Genomic DNA, 20,443 nt, shown 5'->3' with positions numbered 1-20,443 from the left:
TTTTCCGTACGGCCGAAGATTATTTTCAAGGCTCTCTCTGCACTTTCTAAAGATGTTGCGCCTGCTTGGTGGTGAGCACCGCATGAAAAACCGGTGCACAATATTCCAGCAATGGTCGAACTTCAACTGCCTCAAAATCAAACAGGATGCTGGGCCTTCTCATGTGAAATGTGCGAAGGTCGTCGTGTCCTCGTCAAGTGCTGTTCAATCATAAGGCTTTGCTGTGTGCCTTCAACGCTTATGCCAGATCATTTATAGGGTGGCATTGTTTGGAGCGCTGCTGCCGTCTCACACCTCGCCCGGCTCGAACGACCGCAACACCGGTTTATCATGTGGTTAGGTTTGAGCACCCAGTTCCGGTGTCCTTCACTGGATTATAAGTATATTCTCGCTTATTTCAAAACAGCATCCATCAAGGCACGCTTTACGCAGCCTGACATTTTTTAAAACAAATTTCATCATCAGAGGCTTGACTGCGCTCACCTGACATCACTGTTCGGTCTGGCTGAACACGTCCAGCACTCTCGGCGCACCAGCCTTCCCCACGAGTTATTCACAACAGTCAACACTTAAAATTAAAAACGGATTCGTCACCTGCAATCGGTTTTTTACAGCACTCTCCGTCAACTGACCCTTTACAGACAACAAAATAATTACGATCTCATTTGTTTAGGTCCGCCGGCGCTCGCGGAGCGTTCTTTTGATGACCGTTGCGTCTGAGTGCGAGGTGTGTGTGTACGCGTGTGTGTGTGCGTGAGTGCGCGTGTGCGTGTGTGCGTGTGTGTGTGTGTGTGTGTGTGTGTGTGTGTGTGTGTGTGTGTGTGCGTGTGTGTGTGTGTGTGTGTGTGTGTGTGTGTGTGTGTGTGTGTGTGTGTGTGTGTGTGTGTGTGTGTGTGTGTGTATGTGTGCGCACGTGTGCGTGTGCGTGTGCGTGTGCGTGTGCGTGTACGTGTGCGTGGCTCTATTTTTTGTTAGCGTGTGTGTTGTGTATTCCTTGCTTTAAAAACTGGGCTGCTTCCGCAATTGAGCTTTTTCCCGGGACTGCTTATGCTCTGAATAAACAAATAAACAAACGGGGCTCTTGGTCTTTTCACACGGGTTGGAGTCAAAGTCCGATCCTAAATCGAGTTTTGTTTTACTGATTGGCGAAAGTCTGAGTCAGATTCATTCATGCCGATGTCCGAATTCAATCGTGCCCGAGTCCCCAGCGTCATAATTTCAAACGCGGTTCCGAGTCCGGTCCGCATCGCAAGGCCGTGCCTGGCCAGACCGTCCAGCCTGCGCGTTATTCCTCGCTCCTCCGCCGCCTGGGCCCGGTTTTTCTGAGAATATCTGAACTGCTGCGATGGTCCGCGCAAACACGGTGCCTGTTCTTGTGGTGTGACGTCAGGAAGTACGACATCGTCCGCCGTGCGCCAGGGCCCCCAGTCAGCTGACGCCTGGCGCTGTGACGTCATCGAGGAGGGCATTTAACCACGGAACGGCACCACCGGGGCACATTCGTCCCGCAGCTGGGAAAGGAGGCGTACCTACGCAACCGTTACGCAAGCTTTGCCAGACCGAGGTAAGTCTTTGTCCGTGTGGTGATGGACTTTAAGACATGGCTCACGCGGTTACCCGGCTTGATGGGAGCGATTTTTGCCAAAGGCACTGAAGTGATGATGCTCCCCACGTCAGCTTGCGACAGAATATTGGCTTACAACTTTTACTTCCCAGCGCCGCCGCACTAGGTAATCTGCCAGGATCACCCATCGCTCAAGGAGTTGGATGTGTCGACGCTGCAATACATGTTTTTTAGACGTTAAGTGTTAAGGGTCGCCACTGACTATCTGGCTCTTTGGACGGGATGGCATGACGCTCCATAAAGCGGTGTTAAATGCCCGCATTAAACGGGGCCACCTAAACTTGCATTGATCCTTGAGCAGCCGAAGCTCATCTCAGCAGCTGAGGCTTTCAAGGTAAAATTACGCAAACGCACGGCGGTGGTCTGAAACGCGCGGATGGTAAGCACTGGCATTCGACTAAGAACATTAAACTAAATTCACGCCGTGCGTGAGTCATCTGTTTACGCGCGCTGGATCAGTTTGCCATTTCGTGTCAGCCGCCGTGACAGGTGTTTGCGCTCTTTGACCAGTTCTCCCGCTGTGATACCGCGCTGCTGGCATGCCCTGAACTCCGAACCCAACACCACACCTGCGGCTGCCGCTGCGTCGTGATCACGCCGCACGCAATCGCGACGGTGTAATTCCAGCCGAGCTATCACGCGTAAACCAAAACACGTTGCGCGGACGACGCCCGTGCGTGACGCGTCCCATTGACGTGGTAGACGAGAGCGGGCGTGCTCAAGGTCTCGTGTGGTAATCGGGTTCCGGAAGGGTTTGCGATTGAGTGAATGCGTCCTGATAAGCTATTTCCTCTCCAGTTCTATTTCGACCTTGATATGTGACGAGCTGTTTGGAACAATTGTACTGCGTCCTGGCGATTCCTTCCGCCATGTCATGCATTTCAAACGGGGTCAATACCCGGAAGCTTGAGCATAGATCGTCCTTTCCAAGCCGCTGCCGTCAGTGCCGACGGGATCAGGCTCGCCAAGGGGTGCCCCTGACCTGATCGTATCTCCTCTCCCGCACAGAAGGGTTCCGACAGGCACACAAGGTCTGGGTTTCCCTCCTGTCCAGTTTGTAGTGCTCCTGCCGTGTGTCCCGTAGATTCACGGCATGGCCTCCCGGTGTTTTTCCACTGCAGTCATGGCGCAGGGGACGCGCATTACCGGAAGAGAATCCCATGGTTCAGGTCTGGGGTTGGGGTATGTGGCATAGCAGATCTGGCAATTGCCACACCACCTTTCGTTCCTTTTGCCATTATTTTGACATTTTGGTATCTGACAATGACATTTGTTGACGTTTGTATGGTTGCTCATGCCGGTAGCTTTGTGGTATCATTTACTCTCACTATTCCTTACTGATATTCCAAATCTACTCACGGTGTTTCCTGTCATGAGTATGTATAAAATTGCAAGAGGCACATGACCCCGTTTACGTCGTGATATATGTATTACACATAGGACACCGATTAACAACATGCAACGCTGTTAGCATCATGCAATACAATGCATGATACAATGCGCTACACTGAGATCTTTTACTGAAATTCCGAGAGCTGTGCCCATTTCCCCTTATTGCGTTTTCTTGCATACGCCCGTGCACTAATGAAATTCCTTAGAAAGGCCGTTGTTGGTGTTTGTTCCGCTGGTTTCATGCTGGCTGTGTCATCACTAGTCGCCCCTCGAGCCCTCTTGCTGGCCGCGTCCTTGTGTCCTCGAATTCGGCACGCGAGACGTGTTCATCCCTTTTGCTCTCTTGTCAATATTTCATGTTCCAAATGGTGTTGATGATACCCGGTGAGAAATATATTACTTTTCGTGACACGTTTTGACGACATGCATGTTTCGTATTGCTAAATGTGTTTTCTGTCAAATTCTGGGCCAGCTGACCTGTAATATGTGAGCCTCGTCCCCTGACACCACTCGTTTGCGACGGAAATGTGGACTATTTTCGCTTGTCTCTCACCCGCGAGCCGCTGCAATTTGGGCGCCGAGAAGTAAGTAGCTGTTTGTCGTCCATGTGTAATTTCGCTAGGCACAATGACTGTGGAGAGTTAGTTGTGCTTCAGTTTCAAAATTCGATCTCAGGCGTCCCATGTAGGTACATTCCCGTCTTTCCCCGCCTCTTGAAACGCTTTAAGATAAGTGTGACATCACATATAGGCAACTTCAGTTTGTCGTATTTTTACGCCTTACACCGTATGACGAAAAGCATATATTGATAGCCTCTCCATAAGAAGTTACAACAAGCTGCAGAACGCACGTTAGATACGTAAGATTCTTGCAAAAGGATACGCTGGTCTAGAAGCTGTGTGCAGGGGCGTAGCACCCGCGAATTTGGATTTTATCAGCATGGGGCAGCACCAACTCCTAACGCATACACTTCTTACATGCATGCTATATTCGCATGCGTATATCGGCGTCGGTCATACAGTCTATTACACCTGCATTGTTACGCCTGCACCCCTACTTTAAACTACAGGCCCATTGTATCTTGCAGGTCCCATGTTATGAGCATGGTTGTAGTTCGCTCAAAATTCCGGGTTACATTCTAACGTGGCATTCATGACACACTTATTCCAGCATTACGAAAGTTCTTCTGTTCAAAATATTTGTGTAAGAGCTGCCTTGCAGCCGGGCATGCGCCATTCCGACGTGTGGGTACATGTTTGTATAACACACACTGCGCGGCAGCCGCATGTGAGGCCATCGGCCAAAGTTTGGGTTGCATTTCTACTTCAGAATAAAGTCCAAATGTGAATCCCTCGCTTGATTACGCCATATGCACGTTTGTTTGGTGGCGCCGTTCAACAGGCACCTCATGGTGAACTGAAGGCCGATTATTGTCAACACAAGAACACATAACCACGATGCCGAACAACCAGAAGCTCAAGGCGTTTCCTGGTTTGCGTCGGGCAGAGGCCAGCCTGCATGCGGCGCTACCAACGCCCGCCGAATGTGGACAGCTTTTTTAGTTTGAGTGATCTTTTTGGCGTCGGCACGATCATCACGTATGTAAAAAGGAGCGGTTGGCAATTTGGAGAGATGGTGATTATCTCGATTTTATGTGGTTTCGGATAGCCTCGGCCGTCCGCTATGAATTGTTACCTATCATCAAGGTTCTGCATGGCGACGCACGGACATCGAAAAGCTTGCTTCCGGCGCCTGTTTGGGAGCACTCGGGCGGGGGAGGGGAGGGGCAACCGATGGCGCCGCTCCCGCACGAACGCGGCCGCGGTAACCCGACCGAGCCCGGCCCGACTCGAGATGCCATTACGAAGCCAACTCCTCCCATCGAATTAGCATGCAGCTGGCAACCCGCGGACTGCATGGTCACACCAACATCATGATGACGGAGCGGACCACGCATGCGCTGGTACCAGCTGTCCCGCCGGTTGCCAGGCGGGCCGCGAACACCGCCGCACCTTCACAGCCTGGCAACTCACCCCGGCAACGGCTCAGAGCCGGCTCGTAAATCGCGCCCTCTCACGCAGCCGCTATCCGGCTGTTGCGAGCGAGCTGGACTCGGGTCTGCCCCGGGCGAGGCAGTGACCGGACCACGTGACCGGCAGCACGCGAGCAGCGCGTGATCGGAGCGTTCCCGGCGGCCCGTCCATTGATTGGTCTGAGCGCCGGCGGCCTGTTGCAGGCGCGGCCGGGACTGCGTGCTGGCTAACGGGGTTGGCAAACGGGCCGTGGCGAGGTCAGGGGCCGGCCAGCGGAGCGAGAGAGTCGCTAAGGAATCTAAGCGAGCGAGAGTCCAAGTGCGTCTACCGCGCGTGGCAACAACGGCGACCGCTCTCGACCGGCGGAGGGTGGGTGTCGCCCGTTGACCTCGCTGTCCCCCGTCTCACTGACGCTGTGACAGCAGCCTGATGTAGGTCTCCATTTGCAGAGCGGCTTTACGGCCGCCCCTCGGAGCGCGGCCCGACCTTGGAAGCCTCCTCGCCATTCCGGCGTGTGCGTCGTGTAAGCAGAGGCTGCGTGCTTGTTTTTCCCGCGTGAAATACGACGCGGCGCATGCGTCGGCGCTTTTGCGTGCCGTGTAGTAGGAGGGGTGCTGGGGCGGCCCTGAAGGTCAAGCTGCGAGCTGTTTGTGGCGCGGGGCGGTTCGGCGCTTCCTGGGTTCACGGGTGGTTATCGTGTGGCGCACTGGCGGGGCACCTCGACACACACACATCTTCCCGCCACTAGCATCTCGGAGTTCAGTGAGTCTGCGTCTGAAATTGGATGCACTAGAATGCAATCAGTATAGTTTCCTTTAAGCCTCATGCCCGTTCTGTGAAACCGCCGGACAGATTCCTAATCACGTTAAATGTTTAAATCAAGTTATGCTGTACCCATATTTCAGAATCATTACCGCATGTATATGGCATGGTATCTTGTGGTCCTCTCGTGCGTACGCTTAAGCTGTCACGGTTTCATTTGTGTAACTGATTCCAAATCTAAAAGAAAACACCAGCGTTGCCTTTACTGTGCTTCGCATTGATGTTGCGCAGATACAGCCGCTGCGTTCTGTGGGCCGGGCCGCTCGACGCTCGCGGTCCGTCCGCAGGCTTGGACGGCGTAACGCTGCTGGAACACGGCCGATAACGCCGGGGCAGGCCCTCCTGTCCTGGGGCGCTATTGCCTTGACCAATCACAGAATATTCTCGGTTTTGACAAGTTTCGATCGCGATTATCTCGCTTGTTCCTCACGTTCACTTGCTAAAACATCGTCGCTTTGGCCGCGCGGGCCGCATGGCATTCTTCCGTCAGATTTTATACGCGATAGCAAAAGCACTCTTCCTAGTGCAAGGTAACGCTTGCCATAGGTTCTGAGCCTATCGTTCCTCTCTTCAAGAATGCTAGATTTGTCTACGTACGGTGTTGTGTACCCCTACCAAGGTGTGCAAATGACAACGATTATCATTAAGTAGCGATAATTTCGCGCGAGATGTAATGCTTTAGTTAGTTCGAAGGAGGGAATTAAGCCTGGATTTTGTGTAATTTAGTCATTTTACCGGACTGACCCCCCAAATTATGTTGCTGAACTACACCCCGGCTTTGCGCCAGCATGTAAGGTGTCTTCGATGCCGAACGTTACCGCGGGTAACTTGGGAGGGTCTAGATTTGGTTGGTAAAGTCCAAAAAATGCGTGACGTGATTAATGGATGGTCCCAAACAGTTCCCCTCAGTCGGGTCCACATGATGTGACAACTGTGCTGTAATAAAGGTTTAGCCGGTGAGTTATTAATACCCTATTGAGGACTGGCTGCTGACGGTAAGACAGATTTGAATTATAGTCCACAGTGGTTACCTTCTTAGCATTGAATTTGAATTCGAATCCCAAGTTTCAGGCTAGCCGAGACCGTTTACCGTAATTCGAACGCCGCTTTGTCCCAGAACATCACCCGGCCCGATGCTGCCAGCGTCAGCTGGTCCGTCGCCAGGCTTCGACGCGCAGCCAGTCGCCTCACTTTTCAAGGAGGCCAGCAACAAATCTCCGGAGATGGAACAGACGTATGAGCAACTGGGCCGGCCCGTCCATTGCAGCGCGTTTTACGGCCTGCCTGCGGTGCAGCGTGACGTCAATGCGCTGTTGCGAGGCGCCCCGTCGGCTTAGCCGCCGGCCTGATTGCGACGCGCCACGCTGAGCGCATTAGCTGCACGAGAGCGACCGGGTCGGCCGATCGGCACGGCGTTCGGAGCAGCAGCCGCCGCAGCGGTGATCGTTGGGCCGTCGTAGGCGGCGCAGGGGTATTGCGATGATCAGGCCGGGCCCATCTGACCTGGGCTGGGAGCGGCCCCTGGTACTCGACGCCGAGTATGGGGACTGGCCACGCCGCCTGCAAGCCAGCCAGGCGCAATCAACGTGCGGCATCTCATCCACTGGCCTCCGTGTGTTTCCAACGTGGCTTGACGCGGATGCTAGAAATGTCGGCACCGAGAAGTTGCAGCTCGCGTCGTTTCTCAAAGGTCACTCTCGCGTCATTAAATGTCATTGCTTTTCATACGCGAAATCTCGCTTATAAGCCGCTGCCAATGCCAAGTGCCTTAGCTATCTATTCATTCTAGCGGAGGGCTGTCACGCATTTATGGTCGTTATTTGTATCCCAAATCTTCTTGGCTCAGCCCAGCATCCTGCCGCATAAAGATCAGGCATGCACCGACCCTATCCAGATGGCCAGCCTGTGTAACACATACCTCCGTGTGAAGTCCTCACATCCTGCTGAAGGTGCACCACCGAACGACTCGGCATTTGATGCAACCCAACCTGACGCGGTTTGACGTGCGCCATGGTAAAATTGAGGTGCTGTTTTTATTATCTCTGTCCATAAGACAGGTGTTGAAGGGCTTAGACAATCACACAAGTTTTCCACACGTCCAGACAACCACATTACCAGACAGCCGCTGTTCACCCTCAAAATTCCTCTGCAGTCCATATGTTACGGCATTCATCCTGCGATCATAGCATGTTGTGGTCACTAACACACTCACTGGCTTCTACGCTGCACCTAAATACGTGACCTGGCCGCTATTTTCGACACATTGTTCACCTTGCCGCCTCATCGCAACTGTTACCAGAGCGAGCCGTACGTCGGATTTTTTTATCAGAAGTATGCGGGTGTGCCGATCCCACAGCGATGGTGGCTGGGACCACAAATCCATAGCACGCGCCTTAAACATCCATGCTCGATCAACGCTGGAGGACGGTTGTTTGAGGAGGAGGTTGGAGGACGGTTGACGGTTGGTTGGCGGACGGACCCATTATCCTGGAATGGATCGCTACACTTTCCTGGCTCATGTCAAAAGAAGCTCGATCAAAGTGAGGTTCGCTCATTGGACAGAACCTTTGACATAGCGCCTTCCGCGAAAGACCAGATGCTTTCCCACCTTGCTCGGCGTGTCTGGCCTTGGTCACGCTGCGTCCCCCTGCACCGCGTCCGATTCCCGAGTGAACACGGCACAGCACGATTTGTTTATGCATGTTGCTCAACTGTATGCTGTTTTTTCGTCGCGCAGTTGACTAAACAGCGGCTCAGTGTTCTGGCGCGCGAGGCGTCCGGAGCTTTTCTCATGAACTTCTAGCATTTCGGCAATATTGTATATTGCATCACCCGCGTATACCTGCTTTATATGTTGTGAAGCTTAGGTGGGCCGACATCGTGCTGGAGTCCGCTGCCGGGGCGGGGCGTTAGCGTCAGTGAGGCGTCTGTGACCCGTGACGAGCGCCTCAGGCTGACGCGCTGACGCTACCTTCTGACGTGGACCATGTGTCTGTTGCAGAATTCCTGCAGACAAGATGTCGCTCGCCACCAACAAAGCCGTGCTGGATAGGTAAGAATGCAGTCGACATCGGTCGCTGCTTGACAGTCTGCTGCTGATTCTGAATGCGGTTGAAATGCCTCTTCCAAGCCAGGAGCTTGCCGTTTCCCTCATGTGTGTGTGTGTTTTTTTTTTTACCCATTAGCCTATGTGCCTAGGCAACCTGTGTGGCCCTTTTCAAACCTGACTCTCGTCATACCGTTTCATTGGTGCCCTGAACACTTGAATGAAGAATTTAAATTTGATACGCATTACAAAGTATTTGGTAGTTACCCATCAGCCTCATCAGAATCTCCCCCCTCCCCTTCCGCAGGTACCTGCGACTGCCGATCCAGGATAACACCACCCAGTGCATGTACGTATGGGTGGACGGCACTGGTGAGCACCTGCGAGCCAAGACCAAGACCGTCGGGTTTATTCCCAAGAGTCCTTCAGGTAAGCAGAAGTGGTCCGACGACCGAACGCGCCGGGCATCTCGTCCTTCAGCCACATTCTTTGACATTAGTTAAAAAAACATGTTATTAGTGGAACGAGGAAATGCGTTCGCAGGATGATTCGAAGAAGGCTCAGCCGCCTTTTGATAAGGCTGGTGCGCACCCGGGACGCCTGCGCCGTTTCGTTGAGCGTTGTCAGGCTCGCGTTTCGGCGGGCCTGGGCGCCGACCCGTCCGTGCCATGACTGCCGTCGGGCGCCCGCCTTCGTCCGGGCGCCAGCTGACCACCCAGCGCCTCGGGGCGCTCGCCGCCTGGCGCTATACTGCGCCGCAGCCTCATGCGCTCGGGAGTGGCTGGATGGCAGCCACCGCGGGCGTGTCGCACTTCCGAGCCCGTCCTGGGCGGTGTGGGGTCAAGAGGGGTCAGTCAGTGATGCGTAACATGACATCTGAGCTTTTTAGCGAGGTCAGAGGCCTGTCAAACGATGGACGCCACGCATGGCCAGTATCCCCGTCCCTTCCTGGTGCACCAGCATTGTGACCCATTCAGTAACGGACCTTGCCTGCGCCCCTGACGCACTCTGGACGGATTTGCAACGGTGGCCTGGAATTGAGCAGATTTTGATAGATCCTCTTCTGGATCATCCTCATTCCATACCACACATCGTTACCAGCCGCCGTGTTTTCATCACAAGCCCAGAGGAGCCAGATGTGCGGGCAGATCCTAGCAAACCATGCCGGCGACAATGAACTGTCACTGACACCGCTCCTCCGGCCCGCAGAACTGCCGATCTGGAACTTCGACGGCTCGTCGACGGGCCAGGCTGAGGGCAGCAACTCTGACGTGTACCTGTACCCGGTGGCGCTGTACCAGGACCCGTTCCGGCTCGGCGCCAACAAGCTGGTGCTCTGCGAGACGTACAAACACAACCGGAAGCCGGCAGGTGGGTGCTGGCGAGACCGTGGCTTCCGGTGGTTAGTTTCACGCGTGTAGCTGTGACCGCGGGGATTCGCCGGACTGGGCGGACTCGGCCCCATGAAATGACGGCTGAAATTATACTCATACCTGGGACACCCGCCATCGTCAAAACAAAACGGGACAGGGTTGCAATAAGCCGACTTGTCTAGTGTATGTGAGGGCTCCCAGTAATGCAGTCCTTTCAACCGGAAGGCTCCCCGGAAGGCGGTTGGCTTCTTTGCTCATTCACACCGTAACGTGTACAGCAGCGTGCACTGGACCTCTATTAACTCAGAAAAAAGCAACAATATAAATAGCGCACGAGATCGCTGACAATAAAATGATCATCGACACCTCGAATGGCTTCCTTCCTTGAACTCCCTCAATCACGGAACCAGCCGATTGTCCCGGTCTTCAGGGCCACAGCTATCTCTAGTGACCCTGAGACACCCCTTCCGAGTGAGGAAGGAGCCGATAATCTGGCCAGTGTATAACAGCGCCGCCCGAGGGCTCGGCTCAGCATCCCCTCGGGCCAGCGTCGCCGGCTCGGATGGCAGCCAATCGCGGCGACCTTGTGCGTGCCGCTCCGTCACGGCCGCGTGTAACGGCCCTGCTGGGCGCCGGGATGAGCGGGGCGCACGGCCGACAGTCTCTGACCTTCGGGGCGGCGGCCTGGCGGGAGCGGTCGCGCCGCGGACGGCCGGCCGGTCGCCACTCCCCCCCCCCCTCCCGCCGTCCGCCGCCCACCTACCGGCCGCCGGACTCGCAGGGGCACGGCGCGTGGGAGCACTTGTTTTGTTTGCGTGCGGCTGGCCTTGGGCGCCACGCACTGATTGCGGGGATGCCCGGGTGGACGGGGATGACTGTGCCGTGTCCCGCGCGCCTCCGGACGCGACGGCACGCGTGCTGGCCGGCGGCCGTGCCTGGGCGCCTCTGCCTCGTATGCACGAAGGTGCACGAGGCAGGGGGCTGGCCGAGCGCAGGAACTGATGTCAACTGTCGTCATGACGGCGACACCGTGCAGAACTTCACCGCAGATGCCTTATTGCTCAATTCCCGTCGGGCTTATTACGCAATTGCCTTGCGCTGTTTCGTGTCATTGCGGGTTGAAGCAATGTTTAGCATATTGAAGGCGGTGATGCTCCATTGATAATCAATGTTTGAAAGGTTTATGAAATAAGATATTCAGATCACGCGTTTCTCAGAGCAAACCCTAGAAGGTTCTCCAAAATCGTGGCGTAAAACGTGCGAAAGAGCACTGCAGCTCGTTATCAATTAGACGTTGACTGTACTTCCCTTGTTGGGCGATTGCCACCTCAGACCCATCATCATGAGGCTCACTCAATTACCCAATGTTCCAATTTTTGCTTGGCCCTCCGAACCGAAGCATCTGCCACCGCGCGCTAAGCATTCTTTTCCCACATACCCGAAAGTGGCTGCTGTTTCCTGAGCTGTCCACGTGCGCTGCCTCAGACACCAACTTCCGCCACACGTGCAAGGAGGTGATGGATCAGGCGACCAGCCAGCACCCGTGGTTCGGCATGGAGCAGGAGTACACGCTGCTCGACAGTGACCAGCACCCGTTCGGCTGGCCCAAGAACGGCTTCCCGGGACCGCAGGGGCCTTACTACTGCGGCGTCGGCGCCTCCAAGGTGTACGGCCGGGACGTGGTGGAGAGCCACTACCGCGCCTGCCTCTACTCGGGCGTCATGATCGCCGGCACCAACGCCGAGGTCATGCCCTCCCAGTGGGAGTTCCAGGTGAGGCACACCGCCGTCAGCTCCCTAGTAGGAGTTTCATGCGAGACACACTACCGTCAGCTCTTCTAGTGGGAGTTTCGGATGAGAAAGCGTGTCCCTGCCGCCCTCTGGGAGTTCCGGGTGAGAGGTGACGCCCGCAGCTGGCCACCAGGTGAGGGTCCCGTTCCGGCTGATCTTGCGTCGAGACCCACCAAGGTCGGTCTTCGTCTGACCGGGCGTTATCCGACCGGTCCCGTGCAGAGCGCACATGACCGGAGCACGTTTGTGTAAACCGCATGCCGGCCTAGGACTTGCGCAAGTGATCCTGGTATTAAATTGCATTGCTTCACTTGTCCTTGAAGACTGGAGAGTACTGGAGGACTGGAAGTACCGTACAGATGCGTGGAACTGAACGGCGCCTGTGAGCAGCGTCTAAAGCTCCGACAGTTTGCCCGTCTGCGCCCGTGTTTCGCGTCTTCGGCCCGCCTCCGCGGCTGCGCCTGAACCTCCACCTGCCGCAGGTGGGCCCGGCCGAGGGCATCCGGATGGGCGACGATCTGTGGATGGGACGTTTCCTGCTGCACCGCGTGGCTGAGGACTTCGGCATCAGCGTCTCGCTCGATCCCAAGCCCATTCCAGGAGACTGGAACGGCGCCGGCTGCCACACCAACTTCAGCACGCTCGCCATGCGCGAGAAGGGCGGCATCACGTAAGTCGGCGGTCCGGGGGGAGACGCCGGCGCGGAGGGAGCGGCGGCACCCCGGCACCCCCGGCCTGCGTGGTGCAACACCCGTCCACTAGTTATGACCACCCCCCCCCCCCCTTCCCTCTTGTTGTTGCCTGGAGGTGAGGGCATTGAGCTCGGACCGTGACGGGGCTCGGTGTGGTGACGTCAGAGCTGGTCCGGGTCCGGGTGTCCGGCTGTGGGAGAGCGGTTAGTGACCAGCTCTCTGTTCGGTAATCACTATGGCGGAGGGAGCGCGACGTAGCCAGCGTTCATTATCTCGGACCTATAAGAGGGCTATCGGCGTCACGACGCCAGCCGTACTCTTTGTGTGTGGCAACGCTAGGCAAACAGACCGAGCCGAAGTCATAAGGATGTCACGTAACGACGGGGCGATAGAACAACAGCCCGGCCGCGCGGCGTGTAAGCACGCTGGCTCGAACTGACTTGTTCAGCGGCATTATGAGATAAGCCCGGACACTTGTGGGGAGCGGCTCGGAGCCCATGTCTCGCCGCTGGCCGGCGCATGAGGGCTGTTCGGCTGAGGAGCACGAACTCTGTTCGGCTGAGGAGCACGAGCTTATGACTCGTGACATCTTTCTGTTTGATGCACCACTATTCGCAGTGGTGTTTGTCGCAGGATGGTGCGTGGTGGTGCGAGCTGTTAGTCGTGGTAGAATTCCTGCCGAAATTGGCTTTCAGGATTATCGCGTCAAACTCCCTTCGATAGCAAATTAATTCAATGTCATTTAGCGAGACTTTTCATGCACACACATTTGGACATTACTTAAGCTGTAAAAAGCCAGCGTCCGCTGAGCCCTCGTCGTTTAGCTCACCTCGGCCATACGCGGGTGGCAATGTCCGTGCGTTTTTTTTTTGTTGTTGTTGAAAAAAGTTTTTTTTTCAAATGGAAAACGAACCCCAGACGACGTGAACTGCAAACGTGTCGTGCTCGGTACCCCCTCCAACGATTGTCATTGAGTAACCTTTGAGCACGTCGATAAAACTTCGCTGACTCCAGCATTTTCACCAGGGTGACGTGCCCGCGCGTCTCATCTCTGTCGCTCACAGCACCACGTCTCTGCTTCAGCCACATTGAGAAGGCGATCGACCTGCTGAGCAAGAACCACAAGATGCACATCAAGATGTACGATCCCAATGAGGGGCGTGACAACGAGCGGCGGCTGACCGGGCGGCACGAGACGTCCAGCATCCACGACTTCTCCGCCGGTGAGCGAGCGCCGAACACTGGCCCTTGCCGGGGCTGCTGTTGCCTTGGGAACGTGACGGGGGGAGAGAGGGATGGAAAACGCTGAATACTGGCCCTTGGTAGGTATCCTTAGCTGCCCTGGGACGTGAGCTAAGGGTGGGAGAGGGGCGGAAAGCGCTGAACGCTGCACCTTGCCGGGTTTCCTGCCGCCCTGGGACGTCAGGGAGGGGAGGGGGGGGGGGGGGGGGAGGGGAGGACAGCGCTGACCACTGGAACTCACTGGGTTCCCTGCTGCCCCATGGACGCGTGGCCCTGTGGGGTGGGGGCAGAAGAAAGTCATCGAGCTAGTTCGGGTACGACTTAGGCGAAAGATGGGACATGCACTTAGTGCATTGGGTTTTGATGGAGTATTTAGGATGCCGTGCATTGCTTCGACGCATGTCGACGTCGGAAAACCTCGTCATGCGTGACGCCGCTGGTGCTGAATGTAACAAGTGGCGGCTCACATTCCGGGAGAACACAGGCGATAATTTGTTTCTTCTTCACGCTGTGCCTCTTTGATATTGATTCATGTTCGTTTCTGCAGAGGAGAGGAAATCATGCACCAACCACCTTTCATGAACTTAAGCGGTGTTCTTATGCCGGGGAAGAAGTAACCGAAAGGAGTTTTGACCTACTAACCTCATGAGACAATCATGGCCCGCCTCGGTTCGGCTGATATCTGAGCGATAGCATCTGGGATTTCACAAGTAAACATGCTTGTTTAATCTGCACTCTATGTGTGAGGGTCGTACCTCTTGAAACTTCCCATCTTATCTGAGATATCCTATCGTCTCGTCTTTCGAAAATGGGACACGTGTACGGCCGTGGCGTGGGCATGCCACCAGATGTGGTCCCTGCTGCCCGGGAGGGATCGATCTGTGACTCACTACACCATCCTGCGAACCACATCACCCTGCTGCTGACTGGCGTCACGTTAAGGCTTTGTCCCCCCCCCCTCGCTGCAGGTTAGACAGGTGCATGGAAGACTCTCAGATACCGTACAATCTGGGGCGAAACACGCTATTGAGCAGCGTTGACTACTGCAGTTTTGTCTTCATGTAGATGCTGTTCAGTCGTTCCCATTTCAATGTCAGCTAGTCGGCGCGGATAACGGAGCATCACGTTATCACGCCTGTTCTATCTCTTCTCCACACCCAAAAAACCAGGCTCCAGACTGCGCGACAGTGCCGCCGGGTGACGGCTGGGCGGTCTCCAGAGCACACTGAGGCGTCACGCGTGGCATGACGGAGCTCCGACAAGGGGCGGCAGGCGCCGCGGCGAGGGCGCCGACGTCTGCTTCGCCCGCTAGCTGACAGTGCGTGGCGCAGGCCCGGTCCGGAGGCCTGATTCCGCCCTGGTCCGACCCGGACCCTGGCCTGGCCCGACCCGGACCCCGGGCGTTGCGCTCTCTACACGGACGCCTCAGGCGGGCGGGGCTGTTCCGCAGGTCATGGGTAGGGAGGGCAGCGAGCGGTGAGCCCGGTAAGCCGGCCGGGAGCACGCGGCCGGCGGCCGAGCGACGGGCCACAGCCAGGCGCCACGTGCACAGCTGAAGCCCCACGGGCGGGGCGGTGTTGAACAGGCCGCGTCCTTCGGCGGCCCGTTAGTCGCGCCGCGTCTGGATCGTCTCGGTCGGAGGGCAGCGCGCGCCTGACGTGTCACGACTCTGGACGGACGCTGCTGGTCCGAGTGCAGAGTCCACAGCGGCGGGCGGCCGGAGCCGGACAGAGCAGACCGGGCAACAGCCGGCGGGCGGCCAGAGCCGGACAGAGCAGACCGAGCAACAGCCGGCGGGCTCAGCGGCGGAGCAGCTGGGAACGGACCCGGGGATCGCGCGGTGGAGAGCCGGTGGGGCTAACAGAGCAGCTGGGAAGGGTCGAGGGCTCGCGGACGGCGTCGAGGATTCTTTCGTCGCCCCTCCCTGGAGGTCATCCCCAGCGATTGCCAAGTATTGACTAGAGCCAGCTCTCGATAATGCTCTCCCTGCACTATCATAACGCCACCGTTGCTGTGGTCCAGCGCCCTCACGGTTGCCAGCTCAGTACATCTACGGGCCATCTCCGATTGCACCTTGCTCCTATCCCGCGTCACCTGGGTGGGGGATCGCCGCCCGTATCTCTAACCGAATGGAAACGGTCCTTCTGGTCCCGAGCTAATGACCGGACGACGCTTGACAGTGGCTAGACCAGACCAGACCAGACCAGACCGTGATAAGACTTTTCCCCGGGGTGCACGGCTCAACTGAGTGTGACCTTGTGTGACCTTGTGTTCCAGGCGTGGCGAACCGCGGCGCCAGCATCCGTATCCCGCGCCAGGTAGCTGAGGAGGGCGAGGGCTATCTGGAGGACCGGCGACCCAGCTCCAACTGCGACCCGTACCGGGTCACAGAGGCCATCGTGCGCACCATCTGCCTGTAGCGGTGCGCCGCCGCGCCCCGTCCCGCTCAGTTCCGTTCCGTTCATGTGCGCGCGCCGCGGTCATTCGGCTGGCGCGCGAGCCTGACCGCCTCGTCTCGGTGCGAAAGCCTCGGCTTAATTTTAAAAGCATTCCAGCAGGACTGTTGTTCATGGATATCATTTTAAATGCCTCAATCTGTGGCGTGAAATAATGAGGGCTTATTGTGTGGGTCCAAACGAGAAGCGTATCAACTATGTGCGAGAGTGTTTGTACAATTTGTATCGTCTCGTGCCGACGTGCGGAGGAGTACGGTATTTCGGTGACTTGTTTTCTTCCTCCTCTTTTTTAAATGGTGCCGTTTTATCCGGCCGCCGTTTTATCGGGCGTGTCTGATCAGCTGTTTTGGCTGTCGGGTGCACATTCTCGATGTTTAATGGACCCTGTATCAGGATCGCTTCCCCCGGCGATGCAGATTGTAGTTTTATGGGCGAAAACAGCTCGCAAAACATGCAATTGGTTTCAATGTTAATACACATCAAGGCATAAAGCCTTGTTTTTAGAACTGGCTCAATTGAAATGAAATGTCTTGGCGCGAACGTGCACCAGCGTACTGTAATACAGTCATGCCAGCCAGCGTTCTGATGTCATTTATCACATCAAACATAACAGCCACATGGGAGGGCACTGAGCGATGGGAAGGATGGTCAGTTATTGATCCAATCTCGCAGACGCAGCTAAGGAGACCCACCCTTAAAGGAGTCGGGAGAAATCGAGGGAAATCTCAGAGCGGTAGAGACGGGAACGGGAGAACTCTCACTTGACTTCCTGCTCGACGCCATGAAAGTAATACACATAATTTGCCTTGGTTTTTCGACGTGAGTGTTTTCAGATGTTCGCAAACATCAATTTGTCAAGATGTTTCTATAAGAAGCAAATGCTACAAAAGCTCGAAACACTAGACACAAAAGACATTGGAAACATGAAGCTTTAATCCCGCGAATTCAACGAAACGTTAGTTAATGGCTTTGATGCTCCCCTATGGCATTTACCATCGTGGCTTTTCGAGGCGCACTTTGGCTTTGGGAATGGGAGTATCACATGATATGTGGCTGAATGGTTCAAACTTCAACCAAGTTCTCAGTGACAGGCCCTTGCCCGCTCGGCCAATCACGCACGCTCTTTCATTCGCACCAGTAGAGGTGCACCAGATGGGGGCGCCGGTAGCATAGAGATTAACGTGTCCGCGCTAACCACTGCGCGTGTGGGAAACCTGAGGTACGGAGTTAGATTCCTCGCGGTGCCCGCGCTTCCTGCCAGGGTGAGAGGAAAGCGCCGCCGAATGGCCTCAGCAACTCAAAGTGCCACAAAGTCCCGATAACGCAGACGTGCGCGCGGTAGTTGTAATGACGACATTGGTCACGCCTATAAGGATGAAGCGTAGTACTGTTACACTCTGTTGCCAGAGTAATTTGGACTCGACAGAACTTAAAATACACATACTATGTGTTGGCCATGGTGCGGTGACGCTACCCAGCGCTAGTATTAGACGTAATTAATCCTGAGGTTTCATTAGGGTATGCTTTTATAAATATGCCCCGATTGTAGGAACCTCCTTTTAAGAATATTCTAGCTGCTTTCGTATTCACCCTGCTTTAGCGCTGATTGTGCTTATAGCCAGCACCAATCCAACAATATTCATAACATCCGTCAGATCAGAGAATGCCGCTCCTTCATGACTGTGCACTTTGACTAGCGGCGACGTTTCCGCCCGTCACTGTTTTGCGCAGGAACGACGCAGGATTAAGATGGTGGGATCACGCCATCCTTGCGTGGCTGCCACTTTCCCCGCAGTGCTCTGACACAATACCAGATGGGTCCGTGAGCCAATGCTATTTATGATTGTCAGCTGTCCTTACATCGCGACCTAGTCGCACAGGACCTTCCAAACTGAAACCTCCAATTTTGGACCCATACATTTGTCGCGAATATAACTACAGCTGAGCATCTTTTGCAGGCTCAAGTCGAATGTTTAGACTTGGCCACAGCTCGTGCGTCTGTCGCTGGGCTCTGGTCGCCGATCTGGGGCGAACGTGCCCAGCTCGTTGCCCTGTTCTCCGCTCGTGCAGTCGGCCGTGCCAGAGCCGCCTGGTAGCAGTCTGTGGCCCCAGGTGACCTCAGAACCGGGGAAGTCGACCGGCGGCACTGATGGCACACAGCCAGCTGAGCTGACCAGCTGACGGACCGGGTGCCGTCAGCGGGCTCATGACCCTCGGCGAACGACAGGCCCCTCAGAACCCTCAGAGCTAGCTGTTGGGTTGGGGTCAAAGTAACAACGCTACCAAAAACGATGACTCGTTATTACCCGATCACTTTGATCAGCAATTTTTTTACAACCTTGCTTTCCTGACAAATTAGTTTCCCTTTTGTTTCTGCTCTGCACGCAATTTTAGATGTATAGATTCCAGCACCCTAAAGAGGTTTCGCAGGTACCGATACTGGCATTGGCTTTCGACTGATTCAGCACGAGCCAACACTTCCTGGCGCCCACTGCACGCCGTGGCATCACTGCCGGTGCCGATCCATCACCGGCGGTAAGGCATGCGGTACCGAGAAATCCTGCATTCGTAATTATCATCACTGCTGGCGAGAGCAGCTCGGCCCTGGTACCGTCAGTCACTGGTCCTGGTCTGTCTCGGAAGGGGGTCACCAGAACCAGCACCAGGGGCATGACCAGCAGGCGGTCGGAAGACGCGGCAGAAGCAGGAAAACAGGTTTTGAATCCTTGGTGTGGATACATCATGGATGGATGGCTGCCTGATCAGCAGCAGATCTCTGCCCTTATGCAGGGAATCCATATAGCAGGTCGCTGCCCTTGTGCAGGGAACACAGAGAAGCCGATGTTGCGCCGTGAGTGCCGCTGAGACCCGCCAGACTGCGATGCCGTCCTCCCCGTCCCGAGCAGCGCCCGGCGCAGCCGCCGCATGACGTGTGTACGGAGCCGGGGCGGCCGCGGCCGGGACCGGCGCCGCGCAGCCGTGAGCTCCTCCGGCCGGGCGACCTCCGGCTGGCGGCGCGAGCGGCCACGGTCCCGACGCGTGATCACGGCCCAGCGGCAGCCGCCGGTGGGCGCGGCCGTCCAGGGCCCGGCAGACTCTGGCCAGGTGCCGACAGCTGACTCATGGTGCGACACATCCACCACATGCCTGCACCCAACGAAAACACTCGCCAACGTAGACTACCATTAATCACAGTTTGATAGATTATTATTCGTGCAGTGCAGGAGGGCAAGTGCTCCTGGACCCCAAACCAAGTACCCGTGGTATAGACTATCATAAATGATAATTGGATGATGCAAATTTTTCGTCTTTGATGTTGATTTAACCATTGTCCCACGGAATTTTTCTACATCTTCACTCTAAGGAAGAGGGGCGACGACTCATAGGACCCACGTGATATTTTGAAAACTAGCCAAGCTGGCGCCACGGGAAAATGGCGCTGGAAAGCTCTCGTCAAGCCGCATCAGATACGCGCGACTGAACAATGACTAATGTGACCTTTAACATGTCAAATCTGGTCCTAGGAGTCAGATGCCTCACCATCGCAAAAACCTAAGCATTTTACTACGATGCAGAAATGGCGAATGACGAATTCTGCAACTGTTACGATGCCCATATACATAAATTGCGACAAATATTTGCTGTGGTTTCTGGTGATGCAAACAGCGTCGGCACCACTGCATGTTACAGGTGTGTGTGTGCAACGTAATGTCTGGACAAAGGACGTGTCCCAAAGAACCGCCGGTGACGTTGTAGCCCAGCAAGACATCTGGCAAGCCTGTGTAGCGCCCTAAATGCACTGTGCCTCTGTTGCCATGAACAGCCGAACAAAGAGCATGACTACAGAGACACTGGGGCAGGCAGCAGGACAGAGCATGACTGCACAGACACTAGGCCAGGCAGTATGACGGGGCATGACTGCAGAAACACTGAGCCAGGCGGCAGAACAGAGCATGACTGCAGAAACACTGAG

At 55.6% G+C, this 20,443-nt stretch overlaps 1 protein-coding gene across 1 annotated transcript; it reads left to right on the top strand.

Annotated features, from left to right (window-relative positions):
- Positions 1 to 1,487: 1,487 nt before the first annotated feature.
- LOC119099905 (glutamine synthetase) lies at positions 1,488 to 17,049 on the top strand. Its single transcript, XM_037222999.1, has 8 exons — positions 1,488 to 1,564; positions 8,873 to 8,923; positions 9,225 to 9,346; positions 10,127 to 10,288; positions 11,776 to 12,062; positions 12,563 to 12,750; positions 13,856 to 13,995; positions 16,292 to 17,049. The coding sequence occupies exons 2-8, from the start codon at positions 8,889 to 8,891 to the stop codon at positions 16,432 to 16,434; spliced, it is 1,077 nt and encodes a 358-aa protein (XP_037078894.1). The 5' UTR covers positions 1,488 to 1,564; positions 8,873 to 8,888; the 3' UTR covers positions 16,435 to 17,049.
- Positions 17,050 to 20,443: the final 3,394 nt, after the last annotated feature.

This window comes from Pollicipes pollicipes, unplaced genomic scaffold (assembly GCF_011947565.3).
Source record: "Pollicipes pollicipes isolate AB1234 unplaced genomic scaffold, Ppol_2.1 Scaffold_4881;HRSCAF=5763_pilon_pilon_pilon, whole genome shotgun sequence".
Classification (NCBI taxonomy): Eukaryota; Metazoa; Arthropoda; class Thecostraca; order Pollicipedomorpha; family Pollicipedidae; genus Pollicipes; species Pollicipes pollicipes.
Note: the sequence above shows the minus strand (reverse complement) of the source record. Positions and strands in the feature narration are given on the sequence as shown.

Excerpts from the sequence above, each read along its gene's own strand:
- LOC119099905 (XM_037222999.1), top strand. The coding sequence starts at position 8,889 with ATGTCGCTCGCCACCAACAAAGCCGTGCTGGATAG. Across the intron at positions 8,924-9,224 it reads AACAAAGCCGTGCTGGATAG|GTACCTGCGACTGCCGATCC; the intron begins GTAAGAATGCAG and ends CCCCTTCCGCAG. Across the intron at positions 13,996-16,291 it reads CATCCACGACTTCTCCGCCG|GCGTGGCGAACCGCGGCGCC; the intron begins GTGAGCGAGCGC and ends CTTGTGTTCCAG.